General features: G+C 52.6%; 1 protein-coding gene across 4 annotated transcripts; it reads left to right on the top strand.

Annotated features, from left to right (window-relative positions):
- The first annotated feature begins 1,267 nt into the window (after positions 1-1,267).
- On the top strand, positions 1,268-23,767 carry UBA1 (ubiquitin like modifier activating enzyme 1). Of its 4 annotated transcripts, XM_004754954.3 has the most exons (27): positions 4,781-5,002; positions 9,181-9,303; positions 9,459-9,575; positions 9,710-9,768; positions 9,868-10,036; positions 10,125-10,259; positions 11,205-11,311; positions 11,568-11,658; positions 11,769-11,901; positions 12,425-12,522; positions 12,596-12,742; positions 12,891-13,067; positions 13,192-13,296; positions 13,382-13,462; positions 13,782-13,937; positions 15,567-15,732; positions 15,903-16,099; positions 18,130-18,194; positions 18,440-18,635; positions 19,363-19,437; positions 19,557-19,746; positions 21,243-21,331; positions 21,624-21,716; positions 21,870-22,061; positions 23,001-23,102; positions 23,211-23,311; positions 23,442-23,767. In XM_004754954.3, exons 3-27 carry the CDS (start codon positions 9,459-9,461, stop codon positions 23,575-23,577), a joined length of 3,177 nt encoding a protein of 1,058 aa, XP_004755011.1. In that variant the 5' UTR covers positions 4,781-5,002; positions 9,181-9,303; the 3' UTR covers positions 23,578-23,767. The 4 variants fall into 4 exon arrangements, with proteins under 4 accessions (XP_004755014.1, XP_004755013.1, XP_004755011.1 ...); XM_004754957.3 differs by lacking the exons at positions 4,781-5,002; positions 9,181-9,303 and adding an exon at positions 1,268-1,417; XM_004754956.3 differs by lacking the exons at positions 4,781-5,002; positions 9,181-9,303 and adding an exon at positions 2,243-2,266.
- Positions 23,768-23,990: the final 223 nt, after the last annotated feature.

Genomic DNA, 23,990 nt, shown 5'->3' with positions numbered 1-23,990 from the left:
GGGAGTATCTGGGGAGGTCTCTCTGAGGTGAGGCAAAAGATGAGTAAGAAGGAAAAGACCTGATGGAAGAGTGTTCTTGACTATTGCAAGGGCAGTCTCCTTCATAGGTTCTCTGCTGTTTTCCCAGTGCTCTGCACTTAGTAGGCACTCAAGAAATCCTTTTCTGTTTTTCTTTTATTTATTTATTTTTTTAAAAAGATTTTATTTATTTATTTGACAGACAGAGATCACAGGGAGGCAGAGAGGCAGGCAGAGAGAGAGGAGGAAGCAGGCTCCCCGCTGAGCAGAGAGCCCCATCCCAGGACCCTGGGATCATGACCTGAGCCAAAGGCAGAGGCTTTAACCCACTGAGCCACCCAGGTGCCCCAAGAAATCCTTTTCAAATGAATAAATCTGGAGGTTGTTGACAGGATATGAGGTACAGAATTTGGGATAAGGTGATAAAGATATTTTCTGTGAGACGCATTTGCTCGAACATCACCTTCTCAGCAAGGCCTTCTTTGATCACTCAAAAAATGCAATCTGACCCCACAGATTTCCCCTTACCTCGTTCTGTTTCTCTCCATAGCACTGACAATTGTTACATACATATATACTACACGTATTTACATATATCTTTAATTATATATTCACCTACGAATATAGAATACACACAATGTATTTAAGACATTTATTATATACAGATGTAAATTAGTTACATATGGATACTAGCTATCATGTTATGTCAACTATGTATTTATATGTATATTTTATTACATATAATTTATATTATACAGTCACATGTATCTATCATAATAAGTATTTATATGCAAAACTATGATTTTTACTCATTTGCTGTATTTATGGTCTATCTCTCTCGCTGGAATGTCTGCTCTGTGAGGACAAGGAAAGAGTCCCTAGCGCGCCTGGCCCACAGCTTGAACTGCATAAATGTCAAACGAATGAACTCCTTTGGCCATCTGAGCCTCAGCCTTCCCATCTGTAGGATGGGTGTGCCTTTACATCTGGAGGTACCCCACGTTCCACTCTCTTTTCCCATCCCCCAGAGCACAGCTCCAGGAATTCCACAGCACAGGTTCACATTTTCCCATACTCTGGGCGCTGTAGCCCACCACGTGCACCAGGCACTGGCCAGACAGGACTACTACCCCCAGCATGCCTTGCGCGCTCGGGACGTACCACAACCTGTAGGGGTGTCTGGGTCTGACACGGGCGCCGACGGCGCGGCAGCAGGGGAGGGCGCCCCTCTAGCTAAGCGTCTGTGGTACATCCCCAACCGGGGGCCCTCTAAGGCCCCGCGCTTCCGAGCTCCGCGCAAACTCTGGCTCTGGTACGACGGAGGTGGTGTGCTCTTCCGTTGCCCCGTGGCTTCGGCTCATCTCCAGCAGGAAGGCGAGGCTTCCGCCCGGCGCAGGGGGTGAGCTGGAGCACGGTGCCCCCAAACCCTAGACAGCGTTTGGGGGAGGGGGCTCAATTTGGGGGATCCCCTAATGGGCACATTTGGAGCTCTGGGCCCGGGGTGGCTGCTTTTGATGGGTCCCTTAGGAAGTGGCATTTGGGGACACCGGGACGGGATTTGGAGTCTGTTTTAGGGAGTATCACTGGGAGGCAGGATTTATATACCCTTCAGAGGCAGGCTTTACACCCCTCGGAGACAGGGTTTTGGGGGGGTGTTTGAGGAGACCCTTAAGGTCCTTGTATGAGTTCTCTGTCCATGAGGCAGGATTTGGGGGTACTCCCCAAAGGGAGAGGCGAAGTTTGAGGTTCCTGAAGTCAAGGTGAAATTTTGGGAGAGCTTGTTTCAGGACAGGTCCTGTGACAGTGGTAACGTTCGGGACCGACGTGGCATTGTGGACGTATCCATGGCCTTTGTGACCTCTGGTTCTATGATGCGGTCCCCCCCTCCCCGCCCTTAGGTAGTCGGGGCGAGGCGACTGGACAGGTCGGAGCCCACACGTTTTTAGGGAGAGGGGGCCCCCCACCCCCTCCAGGCCAGGCTGTGGAAGGCACGCTGGAACCCAGTGTGCTAGGCTCTTCCCGAGGGGACAGCGTGCTACCGGGCCTTCGTTGCCCGCGGCTTTTTTCATTATTCATGAGGAGGTGTGGCTGTTGAGGAAGCCCATTTTTGCCTCTTTCGCACCTGGTCCGGGGAAGTATCCGCTTGTGAATTATTCACGAGGGGGCGGGTCAGCGTGCTGGAGGGATGTGCTGAAGGGGCGTTCTGCAGTCCGCCGGGCAAACTAGATCTCATTGATTAATCGGAAAGGTGAGTAGAGCCCCGAGTTTTCTGTGGCTTTTCTAGGGGCGTGATTTGCATAATTCATGAGGGGCGTAGCTTTTACGGTTTCATCTGCATGACCTGCTGTTAGCTTTCCCCTACAGGTTCCAGGATTTAAGTAACCCTTAACTCTAGCGACGGGAGGTAGGCCTTCTACACTGTTCATTCCTTATGGCCTGGTAATTCCAGGTTATCAACACAGGCTCTAGATTCAAATCCCATCGATCCTTGCCAGCTGTGTAATCTTTGGCAAATCTTTCTGTGAGCCTGAAAATGGGTATGGGCATAATGATAATCAGATGAGTTTACATTCATTTCACACTTTATTAGCCCATTTAATCCCCACAACAATCCTAGGAGGTAGGTTATTATTATCCCATTTTATAGGTGAGGAAACTGGGACACCGGGAGGCTAAGTAATTTACCTAAAGTTAGTCACAGTCAGTGAGTGGCTGAGCCAGGATTCATACCCAGTCAATCTAGTTCCAGAGTCTGTAGTCTTTTTTTTTTTTAAGATTTTTTTTTTTTTTTATCTGACAGAGATCACAAGTAGGCAGAGAGGCAAGCAGAGAGAGAGGAGGAAGCAGGCTCCCTGCAGAGCAGAGAGCCCGATGTGGGGCTCGATCCCAGGACCCTGGGATCATGACCTGAGCCGAAGGCAGAGGCTTAAACCACTGAGCCACCCAGGTGCCCCCAGAGTCTGTAGTCTTAATCAAATGCCACAATATCTCCCTCCGCCGCCACCACTTTAATGACATGTACTACTACTAATGTTAGTCATATAGTACTTGTGTCTGGCACTGTTCTAAGCCCTTTCTGCCCATTTACTCATTTAAACTCTGATCACAAGGTAGGTTACTATTGTTCTCATTTTATGGTTGGGGAAACAGTGGTCCCGAGAAGTGAAGTGTCTGGCCCTAGGTCACACAGCTAGTCACTGGTGGGTGGAAATGATTTTTGTGAGGCTTCAGGAACTCTCTAAGGAGGTCACCTCTGAGCTAAGACCTGAAGGCCGGGAAGGAACAGATTTTCTGCTCTGCATTCCTGAGATCAGTGGCACAATGCCTGGAAAGGACACATCACCATCATATGCGATCTGTTAATATGATCTGTTGTTATTTGAGAGAAGTGTGTTGAGTGCTTATTGTGTACCTGACAGAGCTTTGGCCTCAGAGATACAGTTGTATCTCTGGTGGCCTGGTCCTTTTGTCCTATCTATTCAGTGGACATTGGTGACCTTAGCATTCTGTTTACCATTGTCCTTCTGGGCGGTTGGTTGTCTCAAGACATTGTTTTTTTCTTTCTTTTCTTTTTTTTTTTCTCTCTTTAGTGCTGTGTAAGATTTCATTGCCTGGTCAAGACATTGTTTTTTAAATAATGCCCCAAGCTGGGAGTTTCTGTAGTGACCTGAGTATACCCTCAGCCATAACTAATTTTATATTAATATAAATATATATCTACATAGCTCTTTTATATTAATATAGAATACTTAAATTTAACAGCGCCCTGTGTCAGCACTGCTAGCTCACATCACGATCCATATTCTCTGATTTTCATAATAGCACACTTTGCTTTTATGAGGTAATTGTATTACTATCCCCATTTTACAGTTGTGGAAACTGAAGCACCTGCCAAAGGCATGTTAGTCTAAATTCAGTTGGGCCAAGGCTGCCCTGATGTTAGTCAGGGGTGGGGAGAAGGCGGCTACACTTCCCCTGGGTTTCCCCTGTGGCCCTGCAGCATCGTCTTTCATTATTCATGAACAGGAAGGCGTGGCTGTGTTCCTTGGCTGGAGTACTATAATCCCTGCTAGCTGGGCAGGGTTGTCTTGAGTGTTTCTGTCCATCCAGCTTCATACATAATTCATAAGTAACTAGGTGGGACCTTTCTTGGCCTCTCTGAGTTTCCAGGTTGAGCTGCCGCAGCATCATCATTCATTATTTATGAGCCGGGGGAGTGTGTTTTCCCTACCCCTTTTCCCTGCTTATAGGGTAATAGATGCGGCAGTAGGCGGGCCTCTACCTTTTGTTCCAGCCCACCGGGCTTCATGCATTATTCATGACAAGATGTGGCCTTGGTCTCTTTGGCTTCCGGGCTGCCGTGAGATTTATTAATTATTCATGAAGGGGCGTGGCTCCATGTTTTAACATGGGCCTTTTGGTTGTAGGGAGTTAGTCCACCAACCACCCGGCCTCATGCATAATTCATGGTTAGGAAATGTGGGCTTTTGAGGTCCTTTCTTAGTTATCTTGGCAACCTGGCTGCAACAATGTATTCATTATTCACGTTCCATGGGGCGTGGCATCTATGGTTTTTGTGTTTTGGGTTTTTTTTTAACCTGTCTTCCTAGTTGCTACCCCTTTCGCCACCAGGTGGAGCTCTTCGTCTTCGAATGGGTCACAGCGGGCTGGGACCATTTATACATGATTCATGAATGGGCGCGGCCTGCCTGCATCCGGGTTCCTGGGGGGTGGGGCTCAAGGTTTTGTTCCGGCCTCGGGCTCTCCGGCCGCCATCTTGTGTCGGCGGCGGAGGTGAAGGAGGTGGCAGGGTCGAGCACTACCACTACGGCCGGGGGAGGAGAAGGCGGCCCAGGCGGCGGCGATTCTAGGCGGCCCAGGCGGCGGGGAGGAGGAGGAGGAGGAGAAGGAGGAGGGTGGCAGCCGGGCTTGGCTTCGGCTCCTAGAGGAGTTGGCGGCGGCGCGACCCGGGGAACCGGCATTGGTAACAAACGGCCTTTCTCAGCGCCTTGGCTGGGGCAGGGGTTTCGGGAAGCATTGGAGGAGCTTGGGTCGGCGCTGGGCCAGGCCGATGTCGGGATGGGCGGTGGTGACTCGGTTGCTAGGGATCTGTGGGGAGGGGGACAGGTCTTGGGGTGGGGTCCACATTTCCCATCCTGGACCAGCCCTCGGGCTCGGAAATCTGACCTTGGGGTCAGACCACCCTCCCCACCCCCCCCCAAGGATCTGGTCTTAGAGACTCAGGCCCAGTATCCCTAGTCAGGGACCGGGACTTTGACCTGAACCTTGTATCGCAAGTCAGAATGTGTCTCAGTCGCTAACAGAGACTTAATGGGATTGACATTCCTGGGCGAAGCCCCGCACGAATGTGTGCCCTGAAAGCCCTACCCCAGAATCTTCTTTCAGACCCTCCTAGTCCTTCACTATTTGCTCTCACAGCTTCCAAGAGGGGCTAGACCCCGGGGAGGGCCTTCATTTCTGTAAGTCTAATCTAGCAGCTTCCTTCAGATAGCTCTCCCTCCTCCCCCAACTCACACAGGCATTATCTGCTCTCAGAGCCTCCAAGGAAACTAGACCCTGTGGAAAGACGATTTGGGCCTGGCTTCCATGTCAGAGACCTATTCTCTACATGTCCAACCCGAACCTGGCCCTAGTATCTTCCATGAAAAAGCCCTCTGGACCCCGCATTTCTAATCAGAGGTTCTCTTCAACATTTACCTTTAGAGACTCATTTGCTTTTAGAGGCGTTCTCTACTTTTAGGGAATGCCCTTTTTCACAGTTTCAGTATTCTCTCTGGAGACTACCGCTCATGGGCCTCAGCAGCTCCCTGGTCACACAGTCCTCACTGCAGGATGTTCCATCACAGATTCCCCTGGCCAGCACCTGCCTTTGCAGACCCCGTTGCCTTCCAGCCCCCTCCATCAGACTCTCCTCATACCCCACCCTTCACTCAGCCACTGCCTTCAAAAGCCAACCAGGGTTGCACCTTCGCTCCCAGATCCCTTAACATCACATAAATCAGGCCTCAGAATCTGCCCTCAGTCTTTCAAGGTCCCTAGCATCAGTTAGAGGATTTTAGGTTCATAGGACCCCAGCATCATTGTCAGATGTCCCTTCCCCCAACAGGCCCAGTTGTCTTCAGTCAGAGTAGAAAACCCCCTTCTCAGCATCTACTCAGAGCGTCCGTGGGATTCCATACAATTGGTCAGAGAAACCCAAACCTACTTGGAGATCTAGCCAGTATCTGCTTGCTGAACTTTTTAGGACTAGAACTATCTGGGCTCAGCCTCCTGTTTCCTCTCTGTTAGAGCAGCTGCTGTATCTAGCATGTACCAGAGATCAACACCAGGCCTTTGTGCTCCATTAGAAATCCCTCCTCAGCCCTACCCTAGGACTCACCATTCACCTTATAGCCTCCTGGGACTCTGACATCAATGTCAGAGACACCTCTCTCCCTACAAGTCCCTGTTTTTTTTGATCAAAGGTTTTTCTGTGCCAGTAGCATCCATCTGCAGAAACCCCTAAGGCCCCAGCATCCTTCTGATGGACAACACACCTCCCCCTGGATCCCAGCATCTTTCCGCAGCCTCCTTGGGTCCCAGAATCCCCCCACCTGTTCTTCGTGTAGCTTCCATGGGGCCCAGCCACTGCCCTCCTTTCTCCTTGCAGCCTCAGGGGACCTCTAGTGCAATTTCCTGGCCTTTCCCTAAAAGATCCTTTCCAAAGACTCAGGTATGAGTCTTAACAATCTGGCCTAGCTCTGCCTGGCATGCTTCCCATGACTTCTGTCCCCTTCTCCATCTCCCTCTGAGCCTCCATGGGCTCAAACAACTACCTAGTGACTCCTCTCTTTTGTGTTCCCAGGGACTTCTCAGTTAATCCCTCCCAGGAGGCTTGACAGGCCCCAGCATCCTGTGCCTTAGCTTCTCCATCTTGATAACCTGACCCTGTGCCTGCCCCCTTTCAAACCTGCTCCCAGACTCCTACCTCAAACCCTCTTTTCTGGTTTGTATGGTAGAGAATGCTCAGGCTTCAAAATCACCAGTTTGGAGACCTCAGGCAAGTTCTGAAATTCTCTAAGCCCCAGTTCAGCTTTGCTGAACAATGGATCAGATATGCGTCCCAAGGGGGCCTGATCATATGTTGAGGGAGAAAGGGTATCGATTTTGTACTGGGGGTGGGGGAATTATTAGCTCATCTCTGGGGTTACTGCCCCAGAATCTCTTGCCTTGAGACTGGGCTGTTCCAAATTCTCTGCAGTTGAAATCTTTTCTGGAACAGTCACCCAAAACCTGCTTAGTCCCTTGCTGGCAGCAGCAGGAATCCAGAGATAAAAGTGCAGATACTAAAGATCTCTCTGGTCCTGGATCATCACTGATTTAGGAAGCAAGGGAGGTGGTGTGTCCCAGATGATCAAACCAGTGACAAGGCAAAGAAATAAAAGTAATGGAGGCCACTGCAAGTGTCCAGGGAGGAGCTTACTTACGTCTTCAAGTCTCTGAGTTTTGACCACAGAAGTAGACTTTTTTAACCTCCCTAGCTGTTTGTCCCTGCTTTTGGAAAAGATGGGGCTCAGTAAATGAGATCCCTTCCTCAGGTCAGAAAGCCGGTAAATGAAAAAATTATGATTTGCCTCCATACTAATTCACCAACTTTTTCTTGTTTAGGTTAGTGCTTTGCATTCCCAGTACTTAGGCTGGTTGGCTCCAGGGCCCTAGCCAACCTCCTGCCTTCTGGGTCCTCCTCCTCCCTCACACCTCATCCCTTAGCCCCATGGGCTGGGTCCTGACCTTGGTCCTGACTCTCTTCTCCCAGGAGGCATTTGGCAAACAGGCCCCCACCAGCTGCATGACTGTGGGCAAGTGATTGAGTTCCCTGAGCCTTTGTTTTCTTACTTGTGATGTGGGCATGAGGTTATCTCCTTCGGTGGGCATTGTTGGGATTAGACAAAGCTTTTTACCCTGTGATTGACAGGCAGTGAGCTCTTGGTAGATGATAGGGAGCTCCTGTTTTCTTGCCTAGCGTCAGAGGGTGACCGGTGCCGAGATAGAATCTTAGGTACACTGGGTGTTCTCAGTGTGATTGGGGAGGGGGGCAGGCCAGAAAAGGCCCAGTGTGAGAGGACAGTGGCTTAGGAGATCATTGGTGGTAAGGGGAAACGATTGTGGGTCCTCTTGTCTCTGCCATGTGGATCCAGTCACACACATACATTTTTCTCTGCCACAGCAGGCTCTATTGTTCTCTCTCTGAGACCCGGTGTGTGATGCTCGGCAGGTTAACTTGATCTCGTGAGCTCAGGTTTTCTCATTTGTCTGGCAAGGATGCTCAGCCCTGGTTGAGGGGATAAAATGGGACTAACACAGGCGGCAGCCTAGGCTTCAGGGTCCGCAGATCCTGGTCAGGGCCTGGCCACTGTGTTTGTGGGAACCTTAGTCAAGTCACTAAGTGTCCCTGAGTGAATTTTTTTCCTCCAGTGGGAGTTGTGGGATGACACAGTAGTAGTCCAGATCTCAGGGAGACACCGTGAGGACAAAGTGAAGCAAGGCTCATAACGTGCTTGTTCTGACATCTGGCCCAGGGAGGATTCCTAATCAATATTCCTCTGCCATCATCGTTAACCTGTTTCCGGGTTCCATATGCAGACAGGGCTCGGGATGTGTGTGCGTGCGTGCGTGCGTGCGTGTGTGTGTGTGTGTGTGTGGTTTCTCCCCTGACCTCTTTCATTGGCCTGAGCCTTTCCCTTCCGGCCGGAGGGAGGGGGAGGGCTGGGGTGGGCTTTGGGAAACTCTCCTCCCTGAGCCCCTTTGGGGCTGGGTCTCTGGCAAGGTGTCTTCCGCCATCATGCCACCCTGATGGAAGTCTAAGCTGCGTTTCCCTCCTGTGCCCCTGTTGCTGGGGTTAAGGGGGAGGAGAATGGCTGCTTGTGGTTGCCTGCCTGCTCTGTGCCAGGCTCTGTGGTCTGGGCTCTCTTTCATCACTTCGGCAACTCCGTGGGGTAGGTAAGTGGCCCTGTCAGCCCTATTGCACAGGTGAGGGAACTGAGCCCACAGGTTAATGCTTAAATGAGGTCTGTCAAGGAGTGGCAGGGTCTGACCTGAGCCTACACCCTCCTCTGACTTTCCCACAAGGACATTCTTCATGTCACTCCTCTCACCCCGCAGGACTGGAGTCTCTCCCTCATGCTGGGCTGGGGAGAAAGGCGAATGGCCTAGTGGTCAGCAGCATGGATTGCAAGCCAGACCACCTGGGTTCAGATCTTAGCTCTGACAGCTCTGTGACCCTGGGCAAGTCACCTCACCTCTCTGTACCTGCCTCCTCTTCTGTAAAATGGAGATACCAGCCCTTAAGTCTTCCCTTCCCCCCGCCCCACGGTCACCACTAACCAACTGCAATACTCACATGCCCCAAGCTCACCTCTGACCCTCCTTTTCCCTTCCAGATGTCCAGCTCGCCGCTGTCCAAGAAACGTCGCGTGTCCGGGCCTGATCCAAAGCCGGGTTCTAACTGTTCCCCTGCCCACTCCGTGTTGTCCGAAGTGCCCTCGGTGCCAACCAACGTAAGTGTCTTCTTCCTAGACCCTGGCAGGCCGGGTGGTGGGAGTGGTGGGTGGGAGAGTCTTCTGTATCACAGAGCATCTGTCCACACCCTCCTCTGTATCTCCCTAAACCTGTTCCTCTTCTCTGTGCCTAGGGAATGGCGAAGAACGGCAGTGAAGCAGACATAGATGAGGGCCTTTACTCCCGGCAGCTGTAAGTGGGGCCTTGGTTGGACCAAGCAGCGGAGGGGGTACTGGGAGGACAGGGTCTGGAGGGCCAGACCTTGACCCGGAACGCCCCCCAACCTGGCAGGTACGTGTTGGGCCATGAGGCCATGAAGCGGCTCCAGACCTCCAGCGTCCTGGTGTCCGGCCTACGGGGCCTGGGCGTGGAGATTGCCAAGAACATCATCCTTGGTGGGGTCAAGGCTGTCACCCTGCATGACCAGGGCACTGCCCAGTGGGCTGACCTCTCCTCCCAGGTACTTCTTGGCAGCCCTTCTCCCTGGTGGAGGTGCCAGTCCCCCGGGCTCTGCCGCCACTCCCTTCCTCTCTGGCTCCCCTTTGCAGTTCTACCTGCGGGAGGAGGACATCGGTAAAAACCGGGCTGAGGTCTCCCAGCCCCGCCTCGCCGAACTCAACAGCTATGTGCCTGTCAGTGCCTACACCGGGCCTCTGGTCGAGGACTTCCTTAGTGGCTTTCAGGTACACTGGGGGCGTACCACCCAGCCTCCTGCCCAGTTTTCTCTGAATCTGTCTTTGCTCATTAGTTCTCTGGTAAATGGGCTGGCCTCTGTGCCAGGTTTCATGTTGGGGATGCAGGTGGGATTCAGGCTCTGGACCTGCCTATTCTGGGGGCGGGGGTGTGGATGGGCAGACCCACAGAGCCTGGTGGTGGTCAGCACGTGCTGGAGTCACACTTCCTAGTGAGGGTCTCCAGTAGAGGTCACTCGATCTCCTCTGTTTCATTTTTTTTCTTTCTTGTGGACTTGGAACCCATAGTAATACCTACTTCTTAGAGTTTTTGTGAGGGCTAAGTGCTTAGAATAGCAGCTGGCACATGATAAGGGCCATCTGGTTATTTGTTAAATAAAAATTCTGAGCTGGAAAGAGGAGTTGTGGGAGCTGAGATTCTGCCCTGGGGCATCCTGCCTCAGAACCTGAGGTAGTTGTAGGTGTTCCTCCGGGTGGGGAGGGCAGGGGAGGGAGGGCATTCAGGCAGAAAGCAAAATCCCAAGGCACGTGTTTCAGCAGGCATTGTCTGGAGAATTGGGAGCAAGTGGGTGTGGTAGGAGTGAGCTCAGTCTTTGGCTGCTGAGGGAGGGTAACTTCTGTGTCTCGCTGGTCTAGGAAGGGTTGTAGGCAGGCTGCGGTGGGCGTTGGTGCGTAAATGAGTCAGCTGGGCTCCATGCTCTGCTCCTGGCTGCCTCATTACCCAGCCGGCTGCTTTGCCTGCCCTGATGGAGGGATTGGCCTTTCTCTTTCCTCTGGGTTTCACCCTGGCTGAATCTGCTACACGGTAGGTCCTTTGTGAAAGTCTCTACTGAGCCAGGGGAGATAGTTCGAGTTCCTGGCACGAACCTTCCTCCGTTATTCTCTCCCCTTTGGTCCAGTGCCGGGCCCGTGCCCTGAGCCTCCACTTCTCCACAGGTGGTGGTCCTCACCAACACCCCCCTGGAGGACCAGCTGCGGGTCGGTGAGTTCTGTCACAACCGTGGCATCAAGCTGGTGGTGGCAGACACGCGGGGCCTATTTGGGTGAGTGCCCCCACCCTGGTTTCCCGACCCCTGCTGGGCCCGGGCCGAGACCCCTGAGCTCTCACGGCCCTGTCCCTCAGCCACTCGGGGTTTGGATTCCGTGTGTCCTTCTCTCCCCACGTGACATGAGCGCTGTGTGATTCCCAGCAGTGATGGGCAGAATTTGCTCAGCAAGTATTCGCTGCATCTCGAGGGACATGCGGGTCCCCGGGAGCATGGGACTCTGGGGCATCAGCCCTGTTGCCTCCCTTTACAGGCAGCTCTTTTGTGACTTTGGAGAGGAAATGATCCTCACAGATTCCAATGGGGAGCAGCCTCTCAGTGCTATGGTTTCTATGGTCACCAAGGTGAGGAGGCTAGCCTCAGGGCTCCGGGCAGGTGGATGGGCAGCAGCAGGCCTTCCGTCTGCTCCTGGTACCCCGAACCTGCCTCTGAGGCTCACTTCTCCTTTAACCAGGACAACCCCGGTGTGGTCACCTGCCTGGATGAGGCCCGACATGGGTTTGAGAATGGCGACTTTGTCTCCTTTTCAGAAGTACAGGGCATGGTTGAACTCAATGGAAGTCAGCCCATGGAGATCAAAGTCTTGGGTAAGCTAGGGCTGTGGAGGAATTGGGTGAGAGGATATGACCCTGGGCTCAGAGTGGGGGGAGACAGACACATGCTGCATGTCTGAGATGAACCAGAGACAGACCTACCCCCCTCACCCCCCGTCGAGGTCTAGCCAGAGTTGGTGGGCCTGGGGTAGAGGTGCTGTCTTGAGTTTGAGCTGTTTGTAGAATAGGTCTCTGGTGTCTGCGCTGATAGGGAAAAGGTCTCTGGTGTTTGAACAGAGCAGATCAGAGGATCCATTCTTTTCTGAGCTGGTGTAAACAGGGAGCAGAGAATGTCTTCTAGTGTAGACTTGGATCCAAGGGCAGAGGGTCGCGTGGGTTCAGAGCCTGGGTCTTGGGCAGAGTGGAGATGGTTTCTGATGTCCGAGTAGAACCTGGCGTGGGGTCTTGGCTCCTGATGACTGGGCTCCCTGAAAATCCATGGATTTTTTCCCTTATCTTGAGGATATTGTGGGCTTTAGGGAGAGTGGGTAGCCTGACCTTTTTCCTATCTACATAGGTCCTTACACCTTTAGCATCTGTGACACCTCTAACTTCTCTGATTACATCCGTGGAGGCATTGTCAGTCAGGTCAAAGTACCTAAGAAGATCAGCTTTGTGAGTATGGTGGGTAGTAGAGGGTGGGGGTGGTTCTGGGCATTTCTAGGCTCTGATGCCCTGTCCCCCACAGAAATCCTTGCTGGCCTCACTGGCAGAGCCTGACTTTGTGATGACGGACTTTGCCAAGTATTCCCGACCTGCCCAGCTGCACATTGGCTTCCAGGCCCTACACCAGTTCTGTGCTCAGCATGGCCGGCCCCCTCGGCCCCGCAACGAGGTGGGTGAATGGGTGGGCCAGCCAGGGCAGGTGACCTTGGCACCGAAGGTCCACTGTGCCTGTCTACTCTCCCTCCTCTTTGCCCCTCCCCATCCCTCTTCCCACAGTGGCCTGACAGGTGCCCTCTTGGTTTCTTCTGCCCCACCAGGAGGATGCAACAGAGCTGGTGACCTTAGCCCGAGCGGTGAATACACGAGCCCCGCGAGCGGTGCAGCAGGACAACCTGGATGAGGATCTCATCCGAAAGCTGGCCTATGTGGCTGCTGGGGATCTGGCGCCCGTAAACGCTTTCATTGGGGGCCTGGCTGCCCAGGAGGTCATGAAGGTCAGCGTGGGTGGAGAAGCTCAGGGTCGGGGGTGTGGGCCAGGCACTTCTCTGACTCCATCACTTACTGTCCATCTGCCCCAGTTAACCACTGACTGCTTCTTCTCTCCTCTGCAATCCCCAGGCCTGCTCTGGGAAGTTTATGCCCATCATGCAATGGCTGTACTTCGATGCCCTGGAGTGTCTCCCTGAGGACAAAGAGGCCCTCACAGAGGACAAGTGCCACCCGGTATGCGAGTAGGGCCCACAAGGAAGATGCCATTGGGGGCATTTCTGGCGGGTTCCTCTGACCCTCCTCCCTTTGCACTCCTCAGCGCCAGAACCGTTACGATGGGCAGGTGGCCGTGTTCGGCTCTGACCTACAGGAGAAGTTGGGCAAGCAGAAGTACTTCCTAGTGAGTGTTTCCCTTTGATTCCCTTAGATGCCCTCTACCTGTACCTCCCAGGCCTCTGGCCACCTATTCTTGAGTCTCCTGCCTCCCAAGGGAGAGTCTTCTGGTTCTGGTACCTCTGTTGTGGGCCTTTGGCCACGGCCTTCCCTCAGATAGCTCTGGGTTATTTCTTGTAGTTCTGGAACTTGAGGAAGTGGCACTAACCCCACTTCACCTCCCCTGTGGTCTTCAGGGGTGGTGGGGAGTGAGGAGTCATGCGTACCATCACACTTACCTGTGTTACCCCAGCCAGTCTCTGTCTCTCTTCTCTACTGCTTCCTAGGTGGGTGCAGGAGCCATTGGCTGTGAGCTGCTCAAGAACTTCGCCATGATTGGGCTGGGCTGTGGGGAGGGCGGAGAAATTGTCGTTACAGACATGGACACTATTGAGAAATCAAATCTGAACCGGCAGTTTCTATTCCGACCCTGGGACGTCACGGTGAGTGGGATGGGAGGGGGTGGGATTTTGTCCTCTGGCTTTCCTCCTGTCTCTTGTTTCCATATTTTCTGGAAAGGAGGGAGGCCTTTTTCTTCAACTCTTTCTCTCAGCTTCTCTGCATCACTGCATCATTCAGTAAACATTTCTTGACTATCCTTGCATTGGATCTGCAATTTTTCATCTCTTTTCTTTTTTTTATTCTTTTTCCTTGATCTCTTATCTGTGCTGGTTGGGACAGTGTGTTGGGGGTCCCCTAGACCACCCCCAGGTTCGATGATTGACTAGGAGGACTCAGGACTCAGCTTTTAGCTGTATTGATGGCTATGATTTCTTCCAGCAGAAGGATACAGAGCAAAATCAGCAAAGGGGAAAGGCACCCTGGGAGAAGTCTGGGGGAGACCAGGCACAGGCTTCTGAGACTCCTAGTGGAGTCGCACAGGATGCACTTAACTCCCCTAGTAGCGAGTTGTGACATCACGTGTGAAATGTTGCCAACCAGGGACGCTCATTAGCAACTCAGTGCCCAGGGCTTATACTATGGGCTATATGTACATACCTAAATTCCAGCCTTCCAGAAGGAAATCAGTTGTTCAGCAGAAACCACACTTTACATAAGCAGTCTAGGCACAGTGAACCACGCTTATCAGGTAAGGCATGGGGAAAACCCTCCCCAAATCCAGGTTCCCAGATGCCAACCAAGAGCCAGCCTTGGCAACAGGCCTTCCTAGGAGAACACTTGTGCTAGGTTCACTCTTCCCTGCCACATGGACACTGGGCTGTACACTGCTTGAGCTGCGAAGCCTTCCATGGCAGACGGTGTCATGTGTGCCTGCCCAGGATCTGTTCTCCTTTATGTTCATAGACTTTGTCACCAGGTAGCCATTGGCCTAGGCACTGTGCTCGGCACCTGGGATACAGCAAGGAAATAAAGGTGCTAAGAGAGTGAGGGCAGACCGGAAGCAATCTGTAAGGGTGAGGTTTGGGGTTTAACGTTGGTAAGTGCCCAAGCAAAGGGAAGTCAGACACACCCGGAGGATGGATTGGCAGGTTTGATGGTAGGGGTTAGGGAAGGGCTCAGTTCTGCAGGCCTGGAGGGTGGAAGGGTGTAGAGCACCCCCCACCCCCCAGAGCACTCCAGGCCAGGATCCTGATGGTGGGGAGAGAGATAGGAGGTGAGCTAGGGGAAATAGGGGCCAACTCCTTTTCCCCTCTGTGGAGGGGGTGGGGAGGTAGGGGGGAGGGTTTTGAGCAGAGGAGGGATGTGACCTGACCTGGGCTTTGGCAGGATCCTGTTTTGTTTGAGAGGATGGATTCCACCCCTGAGTTCTGTTATCTGAAAGAACAGTACATGTTGGGTAGGCATAGAAACAAGAGTGACTGGCCTCTTGCCTCAGATATGCATTTGTTCACTGCTTCCCTTTCCACTGAGCCTCTGCCACCTCTGTCACAGCTTTGGCTATGTGGTGCTGTCGGCAACTGTCTCCTAAATCAAGGAGCCTTCTGAACTTAGAGCCCTAGTTCTTTCTAAACTAAGTAGTCCATGTTTAGGAGGACAGTTGTATACAGGTTTGTTGGGTGAATACACGAATAACTGAGCCCCATGTTCCCATCCCGGCCTTGTCCCCTTAGAAGTTAAAGTCTGACACGGCTGCTGCAGCTGTGCGTCAGATGAATCCACACATCCGGGTGACAAGCCACCAGAACCGTGTGGGCCCTGACACGGAGCGCATCTATGACGATGATTTCTTCCAAAACCTGGATGGTGTGGCCAATGCCCTCGACAATGTGGATGCCCGTAAGTTTGGAGGCGGGCGAGGAGGTCGGGGCAGAGGCGGTATGCGCGTGCACGCGTGCGTGTGTATGTGTGTCCACTGTCGTTTTGCTATCCTCTATTGACTTTTTTTTGACACACACACACACACACACACACACACACGGTCTCCCATCCCCCACCCCTCCTCGTAGGCATGTACATGGACCGCCGCTGTGTGTACTACCGTAAGCCGCTGCTGGAGTCTGGCACACTGGGCACCAAGGGCAACGTGCAGGTGGTGATCCCCTTCCTGACAGAGTCCTACAGCTCTAGCCAGGATCCGCCTGAGAAGTCCATCCCCATCTGCACCCTGAAGAACTTCCCCAACGCCATTGAGCACACCCTGCAGGTAATCAGCTGTGGGGGAAGAGGGGAGGGAGCAGGCTCCTTCTTGGCCGCTAGGCCCCCTCAGGTATCACCAGCCTAAGCTCAAGACGTGCTGTCTCTTGAAACCTTCCTCTCTCACTTCCCATCCAGCAGCCTGGGTCTCTAGAGTGATACATTCATTTTCTTTTATTTTGAGAAGTTGTCAACATGTAGAGATACACAGAGAGTGGTATGATGAATACTTAAATATCATTCCTCATGCAGATTTAATAGTTGAAGTTTTTGACACATTTTCTTAGATTGCTGTATTTTTCCTTTTCTACTGAAACATATCACAGATATCACGGCATCTCAGTCCTTAATCGAATATGCTCTGCAAGGGACATGTGCTCTGCGTAACAGGGTCTCTCGACCTTGGCATTATTGGCACTTGGGGCCAGATATTTCTTTGTCGATGGTGGGTGGCGTCCTCTGCACCGGCCAGCGCTTAACAGCGTCCCTGGCTTCCACCCACAGGATGCCATTAGCAATTGGGAATGTCTCCAGATGTTGCCAGGTAGCCCTCTCCCCTCCCCAGGGTGGGGGCAGCATCACTCCCAGGTGAGGACTGCTGCTGTCTAATCAAAACCCTGCTTTTGTGCTGAGCGAAATTAATGGTCGTTTCTTACTGCCTCCTGCAGTTACCTAGGTCTTTAATGCTCCTCTTCAGGTTTCCCCAGGTATTGCTCAGAGTGGCTTCAACAGCTAGTTTCTCAGGACAGTCTTGTTTGTGTGATGCGTGTGCGCACAGCCCAGAGCTCCCGTCATCAGGCTGACTTTTTACAAAGTGAACACACCTAGGTGTCTGGCACCAGGGCCATGAACCAGAACCTGAGGGGTACCTGAAGAGAATGTACCCTTCTGTGCTATGAGAATGACCTGGTAGTCTTTGAGAACAGATTTCCAAATGTACCCTGAGGGGTACCTGAAGAGAGTGTACCCCTTGTGCTATGAGAATGACCTGGTAGTCTTTGAGAACAGATTTCCATATGTTTAGTTAGTTGGCCACTTTCCCCTCTGCCTGGAGTTCGAGAGTGGGCATGTTGATATTTGTGTCCCCATTGTGATCTCATGGGGTCGTGTGTGACTGGACACAGCTCTCCATGCCTGACTCCTCTGAAATGAGGCTGAGAGCAATGTCAGCCCCTTGGTGTGGAAAGCACTTAGTCTTTCCTATGTATCTGGAGCAGGTTTAGGAAACTCTCCATAACGTAGTAGTTTCTGGTTTCTCTTTTTCAACCTCGCCCAGTAGCTATTACTGTTACAGTATCTGTTTTAGAAAGGAGGGTGCAGGGGCGCCTGGGTGGCTCAGTGGGTTAAGCCGCTGCCTTCGGCTCAGGTCATGATCTCAGGGTCCTGGGATCGAGTCCCGCATCGGGCTCTCTGCTCAGCAGGGAGCCTGCTTCCTTCTCTCTCTCTCTCTCTGCCTGCCTCTCAGTGTACTTGTAATTTCTCTCTGTCAAATAAATAAATAAAATCTTTAAAAAAAAAAAGAAAGGAGGGTGCAAAGGTAAGTGTTGCTGCGTGTTTCTGAAGTCCTCAAACTAGATACTAGGTAGCAGAGCTGGGCATTGAACCCAGACTCAGGCACTAGTGAATGCATTTACTGTCCTTAGGAATTTGCATAGTGCAGAACATCTGTCTTATTTCCCGCTCAGCCCAGAGCCTGTATGGTGGCGGCTGTTTCGATTTGGGTCTGAATTTTTTTTTCGGTTATGGTAAAATCTAACTAAAAATTTTTAATTGAGATATATCTTTAGTAAGGCACACAGATCCTAAATAATAATTTTTTTCACACATACGCTAGTGTAACCATTGCCCAGATCAAGTTAATTGGTTTTTAAATTGAGGTGCGGGAGGGTGGGGGAGTGGGGAAGGTTAGGGAGCAGTGGCAGAGGGCTTCCCTGTTCTCCGAGCAGCGGTGTTCTAGTTGGATACATTCGCTGATGGTCTAATGACCAGTCCCTGGTTGTCAGCCGCCACTCCATGTCGTCCATCTGCTCTGTCTTCCAGTGGGCGCGGGATGAGTTTGAAGGCCTCTTCAAGCAGCCGGCAGAAAACGTGAATCAGTACCTCACGTAAGTATCCAAGCGACCCTTCGGCCTGTCCCTAGCCTGCCCGCCAAGGCGTCCTGCCTGCTTTCCTCACCAGTGATGCCCGGCACCAGGCCTGCTTACTTGGCAGATGAATTGGGGAAGGCTCGGGGTCTTGTACCTCTGGGGGTCAGGGCTAGCTTTCCGTGGAGGAAGTAGAGTGGTGCTGGAGCCCACTGCTAGGGCCGAGGTGTAATCCTGCCCCTCTGACCTCCTCCAATTCCCAATAGAGACCCCAAGTTTGTGGAGCGGACCCTGCGGCTGGCAGGCACCCAACCCCTGGAGGTGCTAGAGGCTGTACAGCGCAGTCTGGTGCTGCAGCGGCCGCAGACCTGGGCCGACTGCGTGAGCTGGGCCTGCCACCACTGGCACACCCAGTACTCCAACAACATCCGGCAGCTGCTGCATAACTTCCCTCCCGACCAGGTAATGCCTGTCTGCTGGCCCCGTTGGGTGTAAGGCCTTTTCCCGACGCAGGAACCTGCTGCGGGCTCTCCCCATGCTCTTCGCAGTCAGGAGGCCGGCTGCAGCAGGTGCCTCAGGTACCTCAGGGCCTAGGGCTCTCCACAGATGGATTAAGTCTGACCTGTTTTTCCCGTTGCCTTCCCTTTGAGCAAGAGACTTGTGTCCTTGTTTCCTTTGCCTGTGGCGTGCTCTGAGTCCAGCTCAACCCCCAGGGCCATACTGATTACAGAGGAGAAATTTGGTAGTCATTCGGTAGTCGTGGACACAGGAATGTGCATGGGTTCGCCTCCCGGCTCCATTTGCACTGGGGCAAGTCACATAGCTTCCTCTGCAGTTTGGTCTTCCACATGCAAAGTAGACAGAATAGCAGTCTACCTCACGGGTTTTTGTGAGGATTTACTGGTACTTACTGATAGGAAGTTAGTACAGTGCCTGGCAGTCCGTCAGAGTTCGTGAGGTGGCTGCATGTCTTGCACGAAGCAAGGGCCCAGGAATTGGTAGTTGTCTGCTCAGTGAGGGCCCCTGGTTCAGCCTGGTGTTGGAACATCCATCTACAGGACCCTACAGTCTGGGTCTTTCATGACTGACTCCAGGATCCTGCATGTACCCAGCTAGGAGTTCGGCTTGTTAGAGGGGCCTCTGCTCTCAAGTCCTGCCCCTCAGAAATCTCTTTGCTCTTTTCCTTCAGCTCACAAGCTCGGGAGCTCCATTCTGGTCCGGGCCCAAACGCTGTCCACACCCACTCACCTTTGATGTCAACAATGTAAGTCTCTTCCCTGGGATGTCTTTGGGTCAGGCGGAGGGTGGGTGAGAGGGAAGGAGGCCGAGACGCGTCAGGAGAGAGCCGATGTCCTCACCCTTCTGGGCCCTGCCTTCCCCCAGCCCCTGCATCTGGACTACGTGATGGCTGCCGCCAACCTGTTTGCCCAGACCTATGGGCTGACGGGCTCTCAGGACCGAGCTGCTGTGGCCACACTCCTACGGTCTGTGCAGGTCCCCGAGTTTACCCCCAAGTCTGGCGTCAAGATCCACGTCTCTGACCAGGAGCTGCAGAGCGCCAATGCCTCAGTTGGTGAGGGTGTTTGGCCAGTCGGCTGCCCAGGCCAGCTTCCCCACCAGTTCTCTGCCCCTGGCTCTGCTCTGCCACCCCAGGCCTGAGACTTCCCCACACCTTCCTTTGAGCCTCCCTTCTTCCAAAGTGTGGAGAAGTTTGGTCGGTTGGGACAAATTGTCTCCCTCACTCCTTCTCCCCCACTCTTTGGTCTTTTGTGTGTATTTGCCTTGCAAAAAGATTTTCTCTCTATTTCTTTTGTTTATGTTTCTCTGGGAGCTGTGATCTCCACCAGTGGTCTCTCTCCCTTGACATCTGGTCCCTGTATGCCTCTTCACCCTAATACTGCTCTCCATGTTATCTTTCCTTGGCATTCCCTACCCATCTCCCTCTGCACGTATCTCCTCTTCGACTTCCCATTTCTCTCCATCTCTTTCAGCTCATGATGCATATTAGGTGAGGGCCCAAATAGTGACCCTCAGGCTTTTCAGGCCAGAGTGTCTGCAGTCAATCACCTGTCACGGTTGAAGTACAAAAGCAGCCATATACAATGTGTAAATAAATGAACGTGTGTGGCTGTTTTCCAGAAAAATTTTATTGATAGAGCAGGTGGTGGGCTGACTTTGGCTCAGGGCCGTAGTTTGCTGACCCCCAGCCTGTGGATTTGATCTGTCTTGCCCTTCCTACCTCTCCCTGTCCATGGCCTAGATACCACATCTGCAGCTCTGTGGCTCCCCCTGCCCCTTCCATGCTCCCCATTTCCTCTCCATCGATCTTCTCCCTTCTCCTGTTATCTCCCCATCTCCCTTCCCAAGTCTCTACCCCCTCATGTTCCTCTCCGTATGTTTCTTCCTGTCTTTCCTTCCACGTTTTTCTTCACTTCATCCCTTTATTTCCATTTTTCTCCTCGCATACATAGGTATATACATGCATATAGCTGCCTAACCATATGTGAGATCTGTGTAATGTACGTAAGGTATGTGTGAAACGTGTGTAAATGATATATATAAAGTGTGTATGAAATACATCTACATGTCTCATGCCCCATTCTCCTCTCTTCCTTTTTCCCCTTCCCCATATCTTTCCTCTGTCTCTGTGTCTGTGTGTTCCCCCCAATACCCTCTCTGTATATTTTTTTCATACCCCTGTTGCCCCCCCCAAAGCCATATTTTCCGTGTCTCCCCACCTCTTTCTATAACATTCTCCCCAAGATCTACAGCTCTCCCATGTGGATCTGTCCATGTCCACTTCCTCATGATGTCTTCCTTAGTGTCTCTGGAGAGCTCGCTCTCTCCATATACCTACCCCCATTCTGTCTCCTTCAGGTTTGTGCTCTCTTGTCCTGCTCTATCTCTCCGCCTTGCACCTCCTCTCTCCCAGGATAGCTTTCTTTTTCAGGTCTTTTCTACCTGAACATCTTTTGCCCTCCCAGACCCCGCCCCCACCCCAGCTCCTGTCTCCATCTCAGACACTGGCCTGGGATCTAAAGGGTCAGTGGTGTCCCTTTCTTCCTGCAGATGACAGCCGTCTCGAGGAGCTCAAGGCCACACTGCCCAGTCCAGAAAAGCTCCCTGGATTCAAGATGTATCCCATCGACTTTGAGAAGGTGCTGGATGGGGGCCCTGGGTGGGTAGGGGGATGGCCCAGACAGAACGGGTTTGTGGGGATCTGGAGGCAGCCCCAGGCCTCTACCGGGATTGCATCATGGGCCTGCCACATGGCCCTGAACGTATGTATAGACGTTCCCAGCCTTGCCTTTGTGATCTCAGAGAACCCAGCAGGTAACTGTAGTGGAGGATACTTGTGTCCCCAGGGGCCAGGAATCCTTTTCCTCCTCCAACTCTGATCCTCTCGCCATCTCCCTGCCCTTTCCCTTCTCCCTCCCCTACTCATAAAAGGATGATGACAGCAATTTCCATATGGATTTCATTGTGGCGGCATCCAATCTCCGGGCAGAGAACTATGACATTCCCCCTGCGGACCGGCACAAGGTGAGGGGAGTCTGGACCTGATTCCACACCCACACCCAGCCTCACGCTTTACCCCTCCCCCAGGCTTGAGTACTCCACGTTCCATTCGTTCTTTGTAGGCTCTGCGCCTCCTCTATCTTAACTATCACATGTCTTGATCCTTCTGCCTCACAGAGCAAGCTGATTGCAGGGAAGATCATTCCAGCCATTGCCACGACCACAGCAGCTGTGGTTGGCCTTGTGTGTCTGGAGTTGTATAAAGTGGTGCACGGGCACCGACAGCTTGACTCCTATAAGAATGGTTTCCTCAACTTGGCCCTGCCCTTCTTTGCCTTCTCCGAACCCCTTGCGGCACCCCGTCACCAGGTAAGGGCCTGCATCGGGGCTGATGGGTTTGAGTGCGATGTTTCTCTGTAGAGCTGGCTTTGGTTTGCTTTCATAGCCTGTCACCATGTGAGGGTTTCTGTGAGCGTGCACCTACTCCCTTTGTGCACACATTATTCGTTTATTCATTTAACCTATTCTGTGCTAAGCACTGAATCTGCCTGTGGAAGCCCTTAGAAAAGATGGTATCTTCTAATTGTACCCTAAGAGATTATTAATAACATAATGATAGCAACTGACATTTATTGGGTGCTTATTATGATAAATACTTTCACTTGCTTCATTTGTTAATTCATTTCAACTATTTACTGAGCACCTGTGTGCCAGGTATTCTTGTAAGGGCTAGGTTTGTTCATTTGTGCACTAGATTCTATAAATAACATGATAAATGATCTTAGAACCTCCAAAAAAGACCACGGTAAGGAGGACTTGAGTACCAGGTGGCAAGAGGATGGGTTGGGGCCTTATAAACGTGGGATGGTCAGGAAAGGCCCTGCTGAAAAGATGATCTATGAGCCCAGACTTGGAGAAGGGGAGGAGGCAGACCACACAGGCTCCTGGAGGGGAGAGCATTCCAGGCAGAGGGATGAGCCTTTCCAGGGGTCCCAAGGTAGGAGAATGCCTGGCATGTTTAGGAAGAATAACTTGTTCGAACAGAGTGAGAGAGAGGATGGGAGATAGGAGATGAGAACAGAGCAGGCTCCCAATGACTAGGCCATGTTGGTCGTCGGTCACCAAAGGGCATCAGTGCTCAGGGTGCAACAGAAGCCGCATGTTTTTGACAAAGGAGGCTTGCAGTCTGACTAATGTTAGCCTGAGCAATGGGGGGGTTGGGGGGAGTGGGGGGACGGCGAGGACAGGACTGACGGGGCCAGACCCTGTGGTGGCCTGCAGCCCATCAGCCCAGTCCTTGTCCCGTAGTACTATAACCAGGAGTGGACGTTGTGGGATCGCTTTGAGGTCCAGGGGCTGCTGCCTAACGGTGAGGAGATGACGCTCAAACAGTTCCTGGACTACTTTAAGGTGAGGCCCCTCTCTCACTCTCATCCCACCTGCAGGCAGAGTATGCAGGCAAGGCTTGCTGGGCCGTCCGCCCACATGACACTGCTGTCTCCCTTCCCCCTCCTCCAGACAGAGCATAAATTGGAGATCACCATGCTGTCCCAGGGTGTGTCCATGCTCTACTCCTTTTTCATGCCAGCCGCCAAGCTCAAGGAACGGTTGGATCAGCCGTGAGTTGGGGGGGGGGGTTCCACTTGCAGCTGTTCCACCCCAGTTCACTGCCCTTCCCCTCTGCCCCCCCCTCCCCACCCTCCTCCCTTGCTTTTTGCCTCCCTGACCCTCTGCTCCTCTGCCCCCCAGGATGACAGAGATAGTAAGCCGTGTGTCGAAGCGAAAGCTGGGCCGCCATGTGCGGGCGCTGGTGCTTGAGCTGTGCTGCAACGACGAGAGCGGCGAGGACGTCGAGGTCCCCTATGTACGATACACCATCCGCTGACCCTTGTCCGCGCCCGTAGGCCGGCCCCAGCTCCCCTCCCCACCCTCAGCCCAGGGCTCCCATCGGGCCTCTGGCAGTGGCCCAGCTAGCCACGCCTGGTGTTCCCTCCTCATTCCCCTCCCTGCACCCCTCATGCCGCTGCTTTCTACCTTGTTTGGAACCTGAATCCTAATAAAGAATTATTAACCCAGATGGGGCATGCCCTGCTGCTTCCAGGGAAGGAAGGGACTTCTGGAGCGGTTCTGTTCAGGTGGTAACCCACAGGGCTCAGCCCCATCCCAACTGCCAGTTGCCTGGGCAGAGAAAATGTGGGAATTACCACATTGGAAAGAGATGGAGGCATAGAGCACAGGTACCTGGGTCCGCGTGACTATATTTGAGCTGGATTCGAATTCCACCTTGTCCAGCTCTCC

The sequence above is a fragment of the Mustela putorius genome, unplaced genomic scaffold, assembly GCF_011764305.1.
Source record: "Mustela putorius furo isolate JIRA1106 unplaced genomic scaffold, ASM1176430v1.1 tig00003903_pilon_pilon_pilon, whole genome shotgun sequence".
Classification (NCBI taxonomy): Eukaryota; Metazoa; Chordata; class Mammalia; order Carnivora; family Mustelidae; genus Mustela; species Mustela putorius.
This window is presented reverse-complemented; position numbering and strand designations above follow the sequence as displayed.